Below are 12,658 nucleotides of genomic sequence, written 5' to 3'. Positions count from 1 at the left end.
TAACAACCTTCATTTGTGCTTTTAAATCTTTGTAAAGTTCATATTTTAAAGAATTGCAAGATTGTTTGTGATTTCTATTTACATTTATTGGACATATGTGCATGTGCAGTTTATTTTGTTCCATGTCAGTAAAAAGATTGCTTGACTGCTTTGGTCCATTGTATTAATTCTGTATTATATTTTAGCTCTAGGACAGATAGGACATATTGCATATCAGGTAAAAGACCTCCTCCTGTGGGCCATGAAGCTGGAGGAGCCAGGTATCCGAATAGAGGTTTATAACTGCATCGCTAAGTTGCAGCTCTGTGACTCAGAAGTTCAGTATGCTCTACAGGATAGGCTGACACTGGAATCCCATGGGATGGCCAATAGGTGAGTGTGTCTTTAAATGACATCACTTTCACAAGGCTAACGTTGTGTTTGTGTTGTGTTTTATTACCTTTTACGCTAGGTTCACACTGCTGCAATACGACTTTGATCTGACTTTCAGTGCGACTTGAATGCTGTTTGCATATTCTGTATGGCCAAAATTGTGCTGGAATTGCAGCAAAGCAGTACAGGAAACTTTTCCAAAATCATGACATGCTGAGATGCATTGATGTGAAGGAACACCATTGAAAACAATGTGATTTCCATTGTCATGCAAATCTGTGTGTATCATGTTGCATGTGAAATTGAACTGGTGTGAACGGAGCCCTAGCAGAGCGGATATTTACTGCCTCACTCCCTCCCTAGCCCCTGGCCAACTGTCTTGTGATACCCACATCCTACCCTAGTCATCTGATAAGTCTTAAAATCCCACTAAGATCAGAAATCATGTTCATTCATGGCATGCTGAGGCTGAAGGCAGATAGGCTGAAAGAGACAGTTTGCCCATTCTGCACCACTCTGTATACCAAAATCCAGCAATCAGGAGAGTACAGAGAGCTTTCTCCCTTCTCTGCAAGCAGTTCTATTCTAGGGAATGCAAGGCCAGATTGGGACTGTGAGTATGTAGTACAGTAATCCACCAACATAAAGAACAAAATCTAAAGGGCTCAAGCCTTGTGGCCTGGGTAAACCACGTAGATGTCTGGACCCTTTATTATACACTGTAATCTGTTACTAACATCAACATGAGTGGATGCATTCTGCTGCTAGCAGCCCTGTTATGGTAGGCCATGGTTTAGGTTGGTTATGTAAAAATCTGGCTCTGACATTCAGCGCACTTTGGACTTTCTTTAATGCAAAATCAGTGTTTAAGGGGCAGAAAGCCTTTCCAATCAGACTATTTAACTGATATACAGTACTTTCAGTATCCTAAAAGCTGATTGGATGCAGTATGTTACTGAACTTTACATACTACTGCTCTTAGCTCTGTTTAACTGAAATACTTGAGTTGAAAGATCTAGAAAAACATTCAGTTACATATCACGAAACAGGATGTGTTCTGTTTATTGATGTTAAAATTTATATAGATCAGAGAGCTTACAGTATTTGCTGTATATTTCACCTGTTAGGAAAAGAATAGTTCTTCAATTGTTAGTTTATGTGCCAATGAATAACTGAAATTCCATGTATTAATCAGAAAACAAGCAATGCAGATATCAGCCTACAGTCCTGGTGTCAGAGCAGGGACATGGCGGAGGTGGCTGTCATAAGTATACCCGTCTTTCCTACAGATGGAAAAGTTGTCCAGTCTCTATTTATTGTTGCCTGCTTGTGATTTTACGTGTATCTTTTTATTTTCTTAAATGACAGTTTATCTGATTATTTAGGGAGCTGAAAAAGACTCTGGATGCTTTAAACATGAAGCAAAGTGAGAACCAAGAGATGCTGTTAATGATCAAACAGCAAGTAAGTAAACAGAACCTGTGAGACTAGAAATATGAAAGCCATCTTTAGTAACTTTTTTATCATTGTGCAGGATACCGGGGCTGCCAGCCTCTTTGCTTTACTTTTTAGCATGTCCCTCCTGCAAAACAGGATTATAGACTTTTTGCACGTCAGTGACTCACTGAAAGTGATGGGAATATCCATATTTTTGAGTTGTCACCAGAACTGGAATAAAAATGATGTTTCCCAATAGGGACACTTTCTAAGAAGGGATTTTGGAAAGATTTACTTTTTCTTCCTGTTTGTACTGAGCCTCATCAATTGGACAAAAATGTTAAAAAAAACACATTTTAATTGTTACACTGCTGGTTAATTTGTATCTTCTTTGTTTTGAAATTTTCACAGAGCCCACTAACTAAAATGTATTACTACCAAAACATAACTTTTCTTGTGTTTTATCTTTTCACAATCTCAGGTCTTCAAAATCATGTATGTTTCCTCTAAAAATCTCCTATCCCATGGAGCAGTAGTAGTGAACTTACTAGATATAGGGGATCTCAGCTGCAGTTTCTAATGTCCCAGGGGCTGCACATATTATTCAGTATATGTAGTGCTCAGGAGCGGACTGACAACTCACAGGGCCCCCAGGCAATAGGGGATCATGGGGCCCCTGTGTCCTTGCCCACACTCAAACCACACCCAAAAAAGCCTATGAAATGTACCAGGGACATCTCGTGGGGCCCCCTACTGACCTCGGGCCCTCAGGCAGTGCCCGAGTTCCCCAATGGTCAGTCCGCCCCTGGTAGTGCTACAAAATATTTTTAGAGACTGTTGATACTCTGCTGGAATTGGTAAAAGACTGGTAACACGCTACAGATACTGTATGTCATATAAGACTGCTATTATAGCCCCTTCAGAAATCAATGCTTCCACTATTGACCGGTGAAGGTCAAGGGCCACACCATAGCCACTAAAGGGCAGTAAGATTGGGCACCTGGGCCTTAGAGCAACACACATTGCTAATCAGAAAGTATGACATGCATGCTATAGCACCAAGTCCATTAGAACTAGGGTTGTCACCTCATCCTTTTAAAATTGAACACATTAATTACACAGGTTCTGATGCTAGTTTAATGCAGATAAGGCTCAATTTAATTACCACCTCAATCAGCCCCAGAACCTGTGTAATTAATGTGTTCAGTTTTAAAGGGATGAGGTGGCAACCTTAATTAGAGCCCCCCATTAACAAAGTTATTTGCATTTTTTTTCACAGATGTCCAAGCTGTGTCAGAAAGAAGTGCTATTTCCTAAGATTCTGAAGTTGGATGAGGATATGGAGGCAGGACATCAAGAAATAGAACTGCTGTTACGGAAGACTCCTGACTGGAGAAATAAGATAATGGAACCTTTATTTTTCTGTGATCTTGTTGACAAAGCATTCTCAGGTACTGTCTTCTGAAACACATATTCTGATCTGAATTCATTGAGTTTATGATATTCCTAAATATAGGATCCATATCAGAGATACTGCTGAAACATTACCCATGTAATATTATTATTATTATACAGTATATAGCGCCAAAAGGTTTTCTCAGCGCTGTACATTATAGTGGGGGACAGAACATGAGACAATACAGTAACAATACAATACACGAGGTGTTCGAGGGCCCTGCTCTTTCGAGCTTACAATCTAGGAATGTATAAAACATATATATACAGTATCATACAGAAGTGAGTACACCCCTCACATTTTTGTAATTATTTGATTCTATCTTTTCATGTGACAACACTGAAGAAATTACTTTGCTACAATGTAAAGTACAGATGCTCAATAGGGTTTAGGTCTGGAGACATGTTTGGCCAATCCATCACCTTTACCCTCAGCTTCTTTAGCAAGGAAGTGGTCATCTTGGAGGTGTGTTTGGGGTCGTTATCATGTTGGAATACTGCCCAGCGGCCCAGTCTCTGAAGGGAGGGGATCATGCTCTGCTTCATTATATCACAGTGCACGTTGGCATTCATGGTTCCCTCAATGAACTGTAGCTCCCCACTGCCGGTAGCACTCATGCAGCCCCAGACCATGACACTCCCACCACCATGCTTGACTGTAGGCAAGGCACACTTGTCTTTGTACTCCTCACCTGGTTGCCACCACACATGCTTGACACCATCTGAACCAAATAAGTTTATCTTGGTCTCATCAGACCACAGGACATGGTTCCAGTAATCCATGTCCTTAGTATGCTTGTCTTCAGCAAACTGTTTGCGGGCTTTCTTGTGCACCATGTTTAGAAGAGGCTTCCTTCTGGGACGACAGCCATGCAGACCAATTTGATGCAGTATGCAGCGTATATGGTCTGAGCACTGACAGGCTGACCCCCCACCTCTTCACCTCTGCAGCAATGCTGGCAGCACTCATACATCTATTTCCCAAAGGCAACCTCTGAATATGACTCTGAGCACGTGCACTCAACTTCTTTGGTCGACCATGGCGAGGCCTGTTCTGTGTGGAATCTGTCTTGTTAAACCGCTGTATGGTCTTGGCCACCGTGCTGCAGCTCAGTTTCAGGGTCTTGGCAATCTTCTTATAGCCTAGGCCATCTTTATGTTGAGCAACAATTCTTTTTTTCAGATTCTCACAGAGTTCTTTGCCTTGAGGTGCCATGTTGAACTTCCAGTGACCAGTATGAGAGAGTGAGAGCAATAACACCAAATGCATTCTGATGCATTGGCAGCCTAGAGGAATGTGCTGCCATATTGCAATGCACATTAAGACTTGGCATAATTTGCATTATGAAATGCACAAGAGTGGATAGGTGTGAAGGAGCTCTTGGACATTTGTCACCCAATTTATGCTCACCTCTTGCTCTCCTGACAACTCTGAAACAATGGATTTCTTATCACTTTTGTGTTTCCGTGAAAATGGTCACTACCAGTACAAATAGAGGGGGTGAATCTCCCCAGTGGGGAAACAGACTGCCGCAAAACCCTAAATATACTGTGGCAGTACAAGGCCCTGCCACTGTGAAAATGGTTGGAGAAAGTACACAGGGTTCACACGCATGCAGAGTGCGGTACAGATTTTAACAAATTTTGGTATTAATAGATTGGGCTCCATAATTTGGAGATTTGGCAGTGTCTTGGGAGGGAAGAAATCTCCAACCCAGTGTCCAGATTCAGTTGAAGACCAGCAGGGTGTGTGTTTAGGTGCACACAGCCCTAAGTCCTCATGCACAATGGACGTTTTTACAGCTGGTTTTTGATGTTTTTTTTCTACAGCTAGTAAACTCCCCAACATGTTATCCTATGTGTCCATGCACACATAGACTGTAATCAGCGTTTTTTGGCAGGGACGTTTTTTGCCTGGAAAAAAAATGCAGAACTAGTGAGTTTCTAGAGGAGCTGAAAAAACGCAGCAAAACCCGGTAAATCACAGCAAACCGGCATTTTTGGACTTTTTGTTAGCAAAAAAACATTTTTTCTGGTAAAAAAAATGCTAAAAAGTGCAAATGCAAAAAAAAAGCAGCTAAACGCCAATGCAAAAATGCTGAAAAATTCACGTTTTTTAACGTGACTTTACACAGCTAACATTACCAGCGTTATTAAAATGCCCCGTGTGCATGGAGCCTTATAATGAAGGACTGGGAATAGCTCAGGGCTCCAGCCAGGAGAGAGTTGTGCTCTCGTTTGAAGACAGGTCTGTGTTCCTGTCTGCAGACAGAGGCAATCTACTCAAGAAACAGCAGTCTGTGGTAGAGGTTCCACACCCATTGGATTGAAAGAGTTGGGACAGCTAAGACAGTCTGGGAGACTGAGACCTGAGGCAACTAGGACAGAGTCCAGGGGACCGAACAAATCTGTCTCAGAGGAGTGAGAGCCTGGGGTTTCAGAACCCATACTTAGAGGCCAGGAGTGGTTCTGTGCAGCAAGGTGCTGTAGACAAGGCTAAGTGAGCCAAAAGAGAAACAGGTGGCTTGGTATTTTTTCTGGGCACAACCAAACCTCCTGTGTGGGCAAGTTTTTGGACTTTACTTTCATGTGTTTTAATAACAGCGGGATGAAAAACCTTTAAAACATAATTTGAACTGGCATGGACTTCACTAAAAAATGCATCTACCAGTGAGCTAACCAACCCCCATGTCAAAATACAAATAGCCAGCTTCCAATGGAGAGTTTACTAGTGTTCCATAAAAAACAGGCCAACATATCTCGGAGACAGAAGTCTCCTTTATCAAGGTGATATACAAAACCTGACAGAGGGTCTAACCCATTACTACTCTATCCAAAATATCTCGGAGACAGAAGTCTCCTTTATCAAGGCGATATACAGAACCTGACAGAGGGTCTAACCCATTACTACTCTATCCAAAATTAAAAAACAAAAAAGTTTTGCCTTTACACATTCTTTTGGGGAGTATACAGTAAATGAATTAATGTTATAAAGTACTCACCTAAAGATAGTTCTTTTGTTACTGTTGTTTACAGGCAAAAGATATTCATCAGCAACCTCTGGATTAGAGCTGAAGAGTACAGACTCAGAACTACAGGTAAAGTTCAGAACATCTTTATTTGATTAATTTTCAGTAATTACAGAACTGTGTGTAGTGGTCTGGTGCATTACAAAAAAGGTCCATGTCTGGTTTTTGGGTGCATTGTGGTATGTTGGCAGCCTGTTCCCAATGAACAACAATCACGTTGTAACCCACTGCAATAGTGTTAAGGGCCCCCCTGCCAATTGACCATTACTCGCTTGAAGAGCTAAACTTGCTGAAGAAACTTCAGTCCTTTGAGTCACTAATAGGAGTGTCCAATCCCTTGTTCTCTGCTGCACCAAGTTTTTCCTTCCAGGCCTCTACAACACTAATGTGTCACATAGGGATCAGCAAATAGAACCACAGGACACAGAGGAGGACTAGGCTTCTGAAACTCCCAACAGTGTTGGATGCAGACTATTCTTCAGCAAGCCTCAGCCCTTCATATGAGCTCCACCGCTTCACTTTAGCAGAATGGATTAAGCAGCCAAGGATCACCTACATGTGGCCACTACCATCCATGGAAAGGACTCCTGCACTTGTAGGGATGCTGTGATGTGTCACTCACATACAAAACAAAAGAGGCATGCCAATAGTACAGTACCATTTATTTCAAACCAATATGTCACATAGTAAAACATTTGTGATGGAGAGGCACAGGTTGATGATATTCATTGATTATACCCTTGCACTTAAATACCACATTTCTGGTGAGTGTTCCATTCACTTGTTTTTGGTGTCAGGACATACACTGGAAGATATGACTGGAGATCAGAACTGCCTGCTTTGCTGGTGGTGGACACAGATTCAAGACCATTCATTTAATTTGCTGTTTGCACATGAGGAAACTCATAATAATTTGTAATTATTATTGACATGATTGCTTTATTTATTGAAGTTTGTTTGCTATTATTTGAAGATTGGATTATGATTGTATAATTTGCACAATGGGACACTTGTCAGTTCATTTTCATTGATTACATATTTTAGTGTATTTATGTTATGGACCTTGGTATTGATAGCATATAATATTATAAATTGGCACTGCAATTATATTTAGCATTTTATTAGGATTTACATATACTCATCTCCTCTTGCTAGCTGACAGCATGTAATCAATAACTCAGACTTTATTTTTTTATTTTTGTAGCTGATGCTACATAGCAATTAAATGTTGCACTAAGTGTAAAAGAAAAAAATCTATTAAAATAAACAATTAATTGTGTAAACAACTATACATACACAATACAACATGCAAAATGATACATATAAGTGATATCATATACGTTCAATGTAAGGAACAATACATTGTTCAAAGTCCACGTGAATGACAGCTTCCACAAACACTTCGTGAAAAAAGACGTGTTTTTTGAGTACAATATTATTGATATTGATCTTCTTTTCATCTAATAAATCACCAGTGTGAACAGACCACCACCCTATGTGTAAAGTGGAGACTTACCCAATGAGAAGACCCATTGGCATGCATTGATATGACTATATATATTATTATTTTTCAATTTCACTGAAGGCCACTAGATGGCGTTGTAATAAGTGGAATTTATTTCAGAGTCTATTTGGAATATATCTACCCCTTCAAAGTGTTCTCAGCAAATCAGGTTTATTTTGGATTTGAATTCCCTTTTTAGGGATTTGCTTATATATTGTGTATCAAATTGTGTCATATTTGAGGTGAACCACAGAGTTTATAATATAGATTTAAGAGTGAGGCTTGGTTGATTCCAGCTCACTATCATCATTACCCGCGGTTCTAGATGTAACTACTTCTCTCAGTCCTGTGTATGTGGCTAAAATGGACTCAATTCTACATCGAGGCTTGGTCTGAGATATAGGTTTCTTTCTGGTTTCTATATATGGTTGAAGTTGGTTCTGTTCCAAATGGAGGCTTGGTATTTCTCTATTTATATGCAATGACAGAGGCGGTTCCCTAGCCCTGGAAGACACTTGATGACGAAACGCATCGGACGGAGCCTCCCTATGATGTCATTGTGCTGTCCGCCATCTTGGAAGCTGTATTTGAATGCTGCTATTCCTTTTTTATGTTTGCAAGTAGGATTTTATTTGCGCAATAAAGGCACATTAGTTTTTATTGCACTATGAGAGTCATGTTTTATTTTACACGACACTGTCCAGTTACCGCTATGAGAATGGCTTACTGACCTAAGTGGAATCTGGGTCCGGGTTACGATATAGAAGTTCAGACAGAGTTACATCTATATAGAGCCTTATAAGACCCCTTAAAGGGGTCTTCTCATTTGGTAAGCCTCCACTTTACACTTAGGGTGGTGGTCCGTTCACACTGGTGATTTATTGGATGAAAAGATGAATATCAATAATATTGTACTCAAGAAAGCATGTCTTTTTTTACGAAGTGTTTGTGGAAGCTGTCATTCATGCAGACTTTGAACACTGTATTGGTCCTTACATGGAACGTATATGATATCACTTATATGTATCATTTTGTATGTTGTATTGTGTATGGATAGTTGTTTACACAATTAAATTCGTTTATTTTAACAGATTTTTTTCTTTCACACTTAGTGCAATATTTGTTATCTAAATTTATTAAGGGTTGATGTCCTAAAAAAGTGTCTGTAGCTTTGCACATCATGAAAGTGGGGAATTTGCGCAGCTGAATCTATTCTGTTAGCTGATGCTACATACAGTATATACAGTGCTTACAGTGGGCACATTTTATGTATTAGTGAAGGAAATTGTTCATTTGGACCAGCTTGGTCCAAGTAAACATTTTAAAAAATTAAATGAAACCTGGAGTCCAGCTTTAATACAGCACAGTTGAAGTATTTCCCTGACAGCATCAGCAGCTACTTACCAATTACATGTTACCCAGAATTGTTCATGATTAAATATACAGATAGAAACTACACATTTACAAGAGAATTGTGTTATGACTTAGAACTGCTTTTTTTTTTTTGTTTTCTTTTGAGCAGAATTTTACTTCTGCACAGGGTTTCTATTTTGTTTTTAGTCTTTTCCTAAAAAGTAACTTTATTTTCAGGCACTAATGGAAAATGATTCAAGATCAATATCTCATCAAAGTGTGAGTTCATGCCCAAATACAGCCAAAGCATCAAGTGCTGCAGTAGGAAAGACAAGACATAAGAATGCTTCGGCCCAAGCGGAGAATAACCCCAGGATGAAAGCACTGCTCTGTAGGCCCCTTAAGAGGAGAGACACAGACACAACACTATCATAAAAGAAACATATATAGTTTTTTCATAAATCATGATTGAGTTAAAGCCCAATTTGACTGTCAATTTAATTCAGCTAAATAGAATCCAGACACATCAAAACAAAAAGGTGTTTGTTAAGCTGGCTATACATGGATCAAAATTCATCCGGTTCAGCAGGACCCTCCCTGAATTTTGATCCACATATGGCCATTCCTGTTACTGAGAAGTTGATCTATCGATTGACTTTTCATGAATAGGTTTGTTGGTATAGTCTCGCTCAATCAGTGCATGTAGCCAATCGGCTGCAACGTTGATCAGTGTATTCTGATGGTGGGGGGAGTCCCACTGTCAGAATACAATGACACAGTAAGGATTTCCCCATCCACCTCAAATGTGTAGATTGGGAAATCGGTTCAGTCGTTTTCATTCAGCTGGCTGGCTGTACAAAATGGAGCTATGTATGGCCAAGTTTACAGTTATTTTTTTTTTTTCTAGAAAGCATCCTTAGCCTGAGTAGAAAAGCCTATCCCCTGCCAGTATGCTGCAGAGTAAGGCACTTGTTCTCCACTTGGAAGCAGTGTTCTATCGGATGTCTAACATGCCCCCTGCCTTATCAAATCAAACCTTTAGCTCAGTGATTAGCAAAGCTTAGCAATGCTTATCACTGACTGGAAAGCTCAAGATCAGACCTCTGCAGAGAGTCCACTGCTTACACACAGAGACAAGGGTCCTTTTCTACAGCATGCAGACAATGGACAAGTTTTTATATTTGGGCTGTGGCATTTGTCTAAAATGAAAAAAAAAAAAAAAAAAAAACACATATTTTATGACATTGTACATCTTTTGTTTAAATGAACCTGGAATATATTTTGGTTATTTAGACAAATTGTATATTGGCTTTAAAATTACAGATTAGTCTGTAAGGGCGGTTACAAGGGAGCTGCAATAGTTTACATATAGGATTTGGGGATGACATTTTGATCCTATTTTAACAGGTTCCCGCCCAGCCTATAGCCAGATGGTGGCCTGCAAAACCCCTCGTCCCTCTGGGTGGACACCATATGGTGTCCTTTCAGGCATGCGCAGTTTGTATGCCCGCAGAGCTGCACAGCAGCACGATCTGCCACCGGCCGCGTACCTCGGACACGGCCGATGACAGATCTGAGTACTGGCCCGGTTGCCGGTACCATGTGACCTTCTGTGACCAATCACAGCAGGTCACATGACAGTTGTATACAATGGATGGCTTCCTTTCATGCCATCCACTGTGTACTAGTGTGTCTAGCTGTGAATGGTCACAGCGATCACATGCACAAGCTTGGCCAATCACAGCCCAGCTGTGTCATGTGATTAGCCGTGGCCAAATCACAGCTAAGCACAAAAAAAAAACCCTGAATGAATCGATGTCATTCAGGTAAATGCTTGCTTATAGCAAAGTAACTATTTGCTATAAGCAAATTGTGTAAAAAAAAAAAAAATACTGATCACTTCCCCAAAGTAGTACAATGTACTATTTTGGTCATAGTGAAATATGAAAAAAAATCTTAAAAGAAAGAAAAATAAATGTAATAAAAAATTAAAACTAATAAAAAAATAAAATGTAAAAAAATTATAATTTTTTTTTTCATACTGTCACCAGTCAGTGTCCCTGATCACCGCCATGCCAGTTATATGATGATGATATTTTTCCGAAAAATGACAAAAAAAAAATTACAACTTCAAAAAACTCACCATGCCTCCTATGAAATACGTCGTACTGTCTACTTTGCAAAAAGGGGTCATTTGGGGGATATCTGTACTGTTCTGACATTCTTGGACCTCAAGAAATTAGATTGGCCGTCAGTACTTCAGGATTGATCAATATTAAGATATATCCCATAGTTTGTGAACTCTATAACTTTCCTACAGACTAAATAATAAATACTGATTTGGGTTATTTTCACCAAAGACATGTAGCACAATACATCTTGGCCTAAATGTATGAAGAACAATTTTTTATTTGCAAACTTTTATAACAAAGAAAAACATGTTTTTTTTCTCAAAATTTTCTGTGTTTTTTTGTTAATTTAGCAAAAAATAAAAACCCCAGTGGGGATTAAATACCACCAAAAGAAAGTTCTAGTTGTGTGAAGAAAATAATAAAATTTTTGTTTGGGTACAATGTTGTATGACCGCACAATTGTCATTCAAAGTGTGAGAGCGCTCATACCTGAAAAATGGCCTGGGCAGGAAGGGGGTAAAAGTGCCCAGTATGGAAGTGGTTAATTATTTTGTGATTTACCAATCTGGTACAAGCATGTAGCAAGTAAAGTCTGAATTCCTGTTCTGTCTAGAACAGCGATTCACATGGCAAGGAAGGAAAGATGAGGATAAAGGCCCAGGAACATGCAGTCTAAAAAAAAGGGTTATAGCAGCTCCCATATTTCTATCCCTACTGGTTTCCCCTAAGTCCATCCTTATCAAAAGGTGTTACAACTGAACCCCGTGCAATATACAGTAATAAAACAAATTAATACAGTTATGTATATTAAAAAATTAAAATAAATGTATTGTCTTGTTGTGGGCCTCCTCTGATTCCCTTAACAACAGTTCTCAGACTGGGAGAGGGAGTCGCAGCCTTAGGACCCAATCAAAATCTACTGGTGCTGACAGGGCCATGCCTCATTCCATCCAGTTCAGAAGGAATCAGACAAAATTTGAGCATAATGAGCAAATATGGCTGCACCCACGTGCATACGTAATAACAACATTAAACAAATCACAGTAAAAAAAAATACATGCACACACAAAAACGATTAACGATAACATGTCATATCAAGCTGATCTTTTTTACATGCATATCTAAAATTCACTGAAAACATTTTCTTTAATGATAGCAATATTTGAGTGCCAATTATAAGCCCGTTTAAAAAGGGCCACTGACCTGCCATTTTCAATTGTGAAAAAGTCAACAGTTCATAATAAATGAATGATATTGGTGTCTACCTGGCTACAATACAAAATTGTCATACTTTGATGTTTTTTGGTATTCTGACTCTCACACTTTCCTGTTAACATACAAATAAAGAAAATACTAAACCAGAAAAGAGCCTCTGG

General features: G+C 39.4%; 1 protein-coding gene across 1 annotated transcript in view; it reads left to right on the top strand.

Moving 5' to 3' along the window:
* HEATR4 (HEAT repeat containing 4) overlaps positions 1 to 12,648 on the top strand; it is a 41,862-nt gene extending 29,214 nt beyond the window's left edge. Inside the window, exons 12-16 of the mRNA XM_089686930.1 lie at positions 186 to 372; positions 1,758 to 1,836; positions 3,089 to 3,260; positions 6,301 to 6,362; positions 9,388 to 12,648. Coding sequence (XP_089543056.1) covers positions 186 to 372; positions 1,758 to 1,836; positions 3,089 to 3,260; positions 6,301 to 6,362; positions 9,388 to 9,585 — 698 coding nt within the window. The 3' untranslated portion in view covers positions 9,586 to 12,648. The remainder of the gene's footprint in view (positions 1 to 185; positions 373 to 1,757; positions 1,837 to 3,088; positions 3,261 to 6,300; positions 6,363 to 9,387) is intronic.
* The last annotated feature ends 10 nt before the right edge of the window (positions 12,649 to 12,658 follow it).

This window comes from Staurois parvus, unplaced genomic scaffold (assembly GCF_062004578.1).
Source record: "Staurois parvus isolate SC_StPar_1 unplaced genomic scaffold, SC_StPar_1.0 ptg000414l, whole genome shotgun sequence".
NCBI classification, from domain to species: domain Eukaryota; kingdom Metazoa; phylum Chordata; class Amphibia; order Anura; family Ranidae; genus Staurois; species Staurois parvus.
The sequence above is the reverse complement of the archived record's forward strand: the minus strand, read 5'-3'. Positions and strand labels throughout refer to the sequence as shown.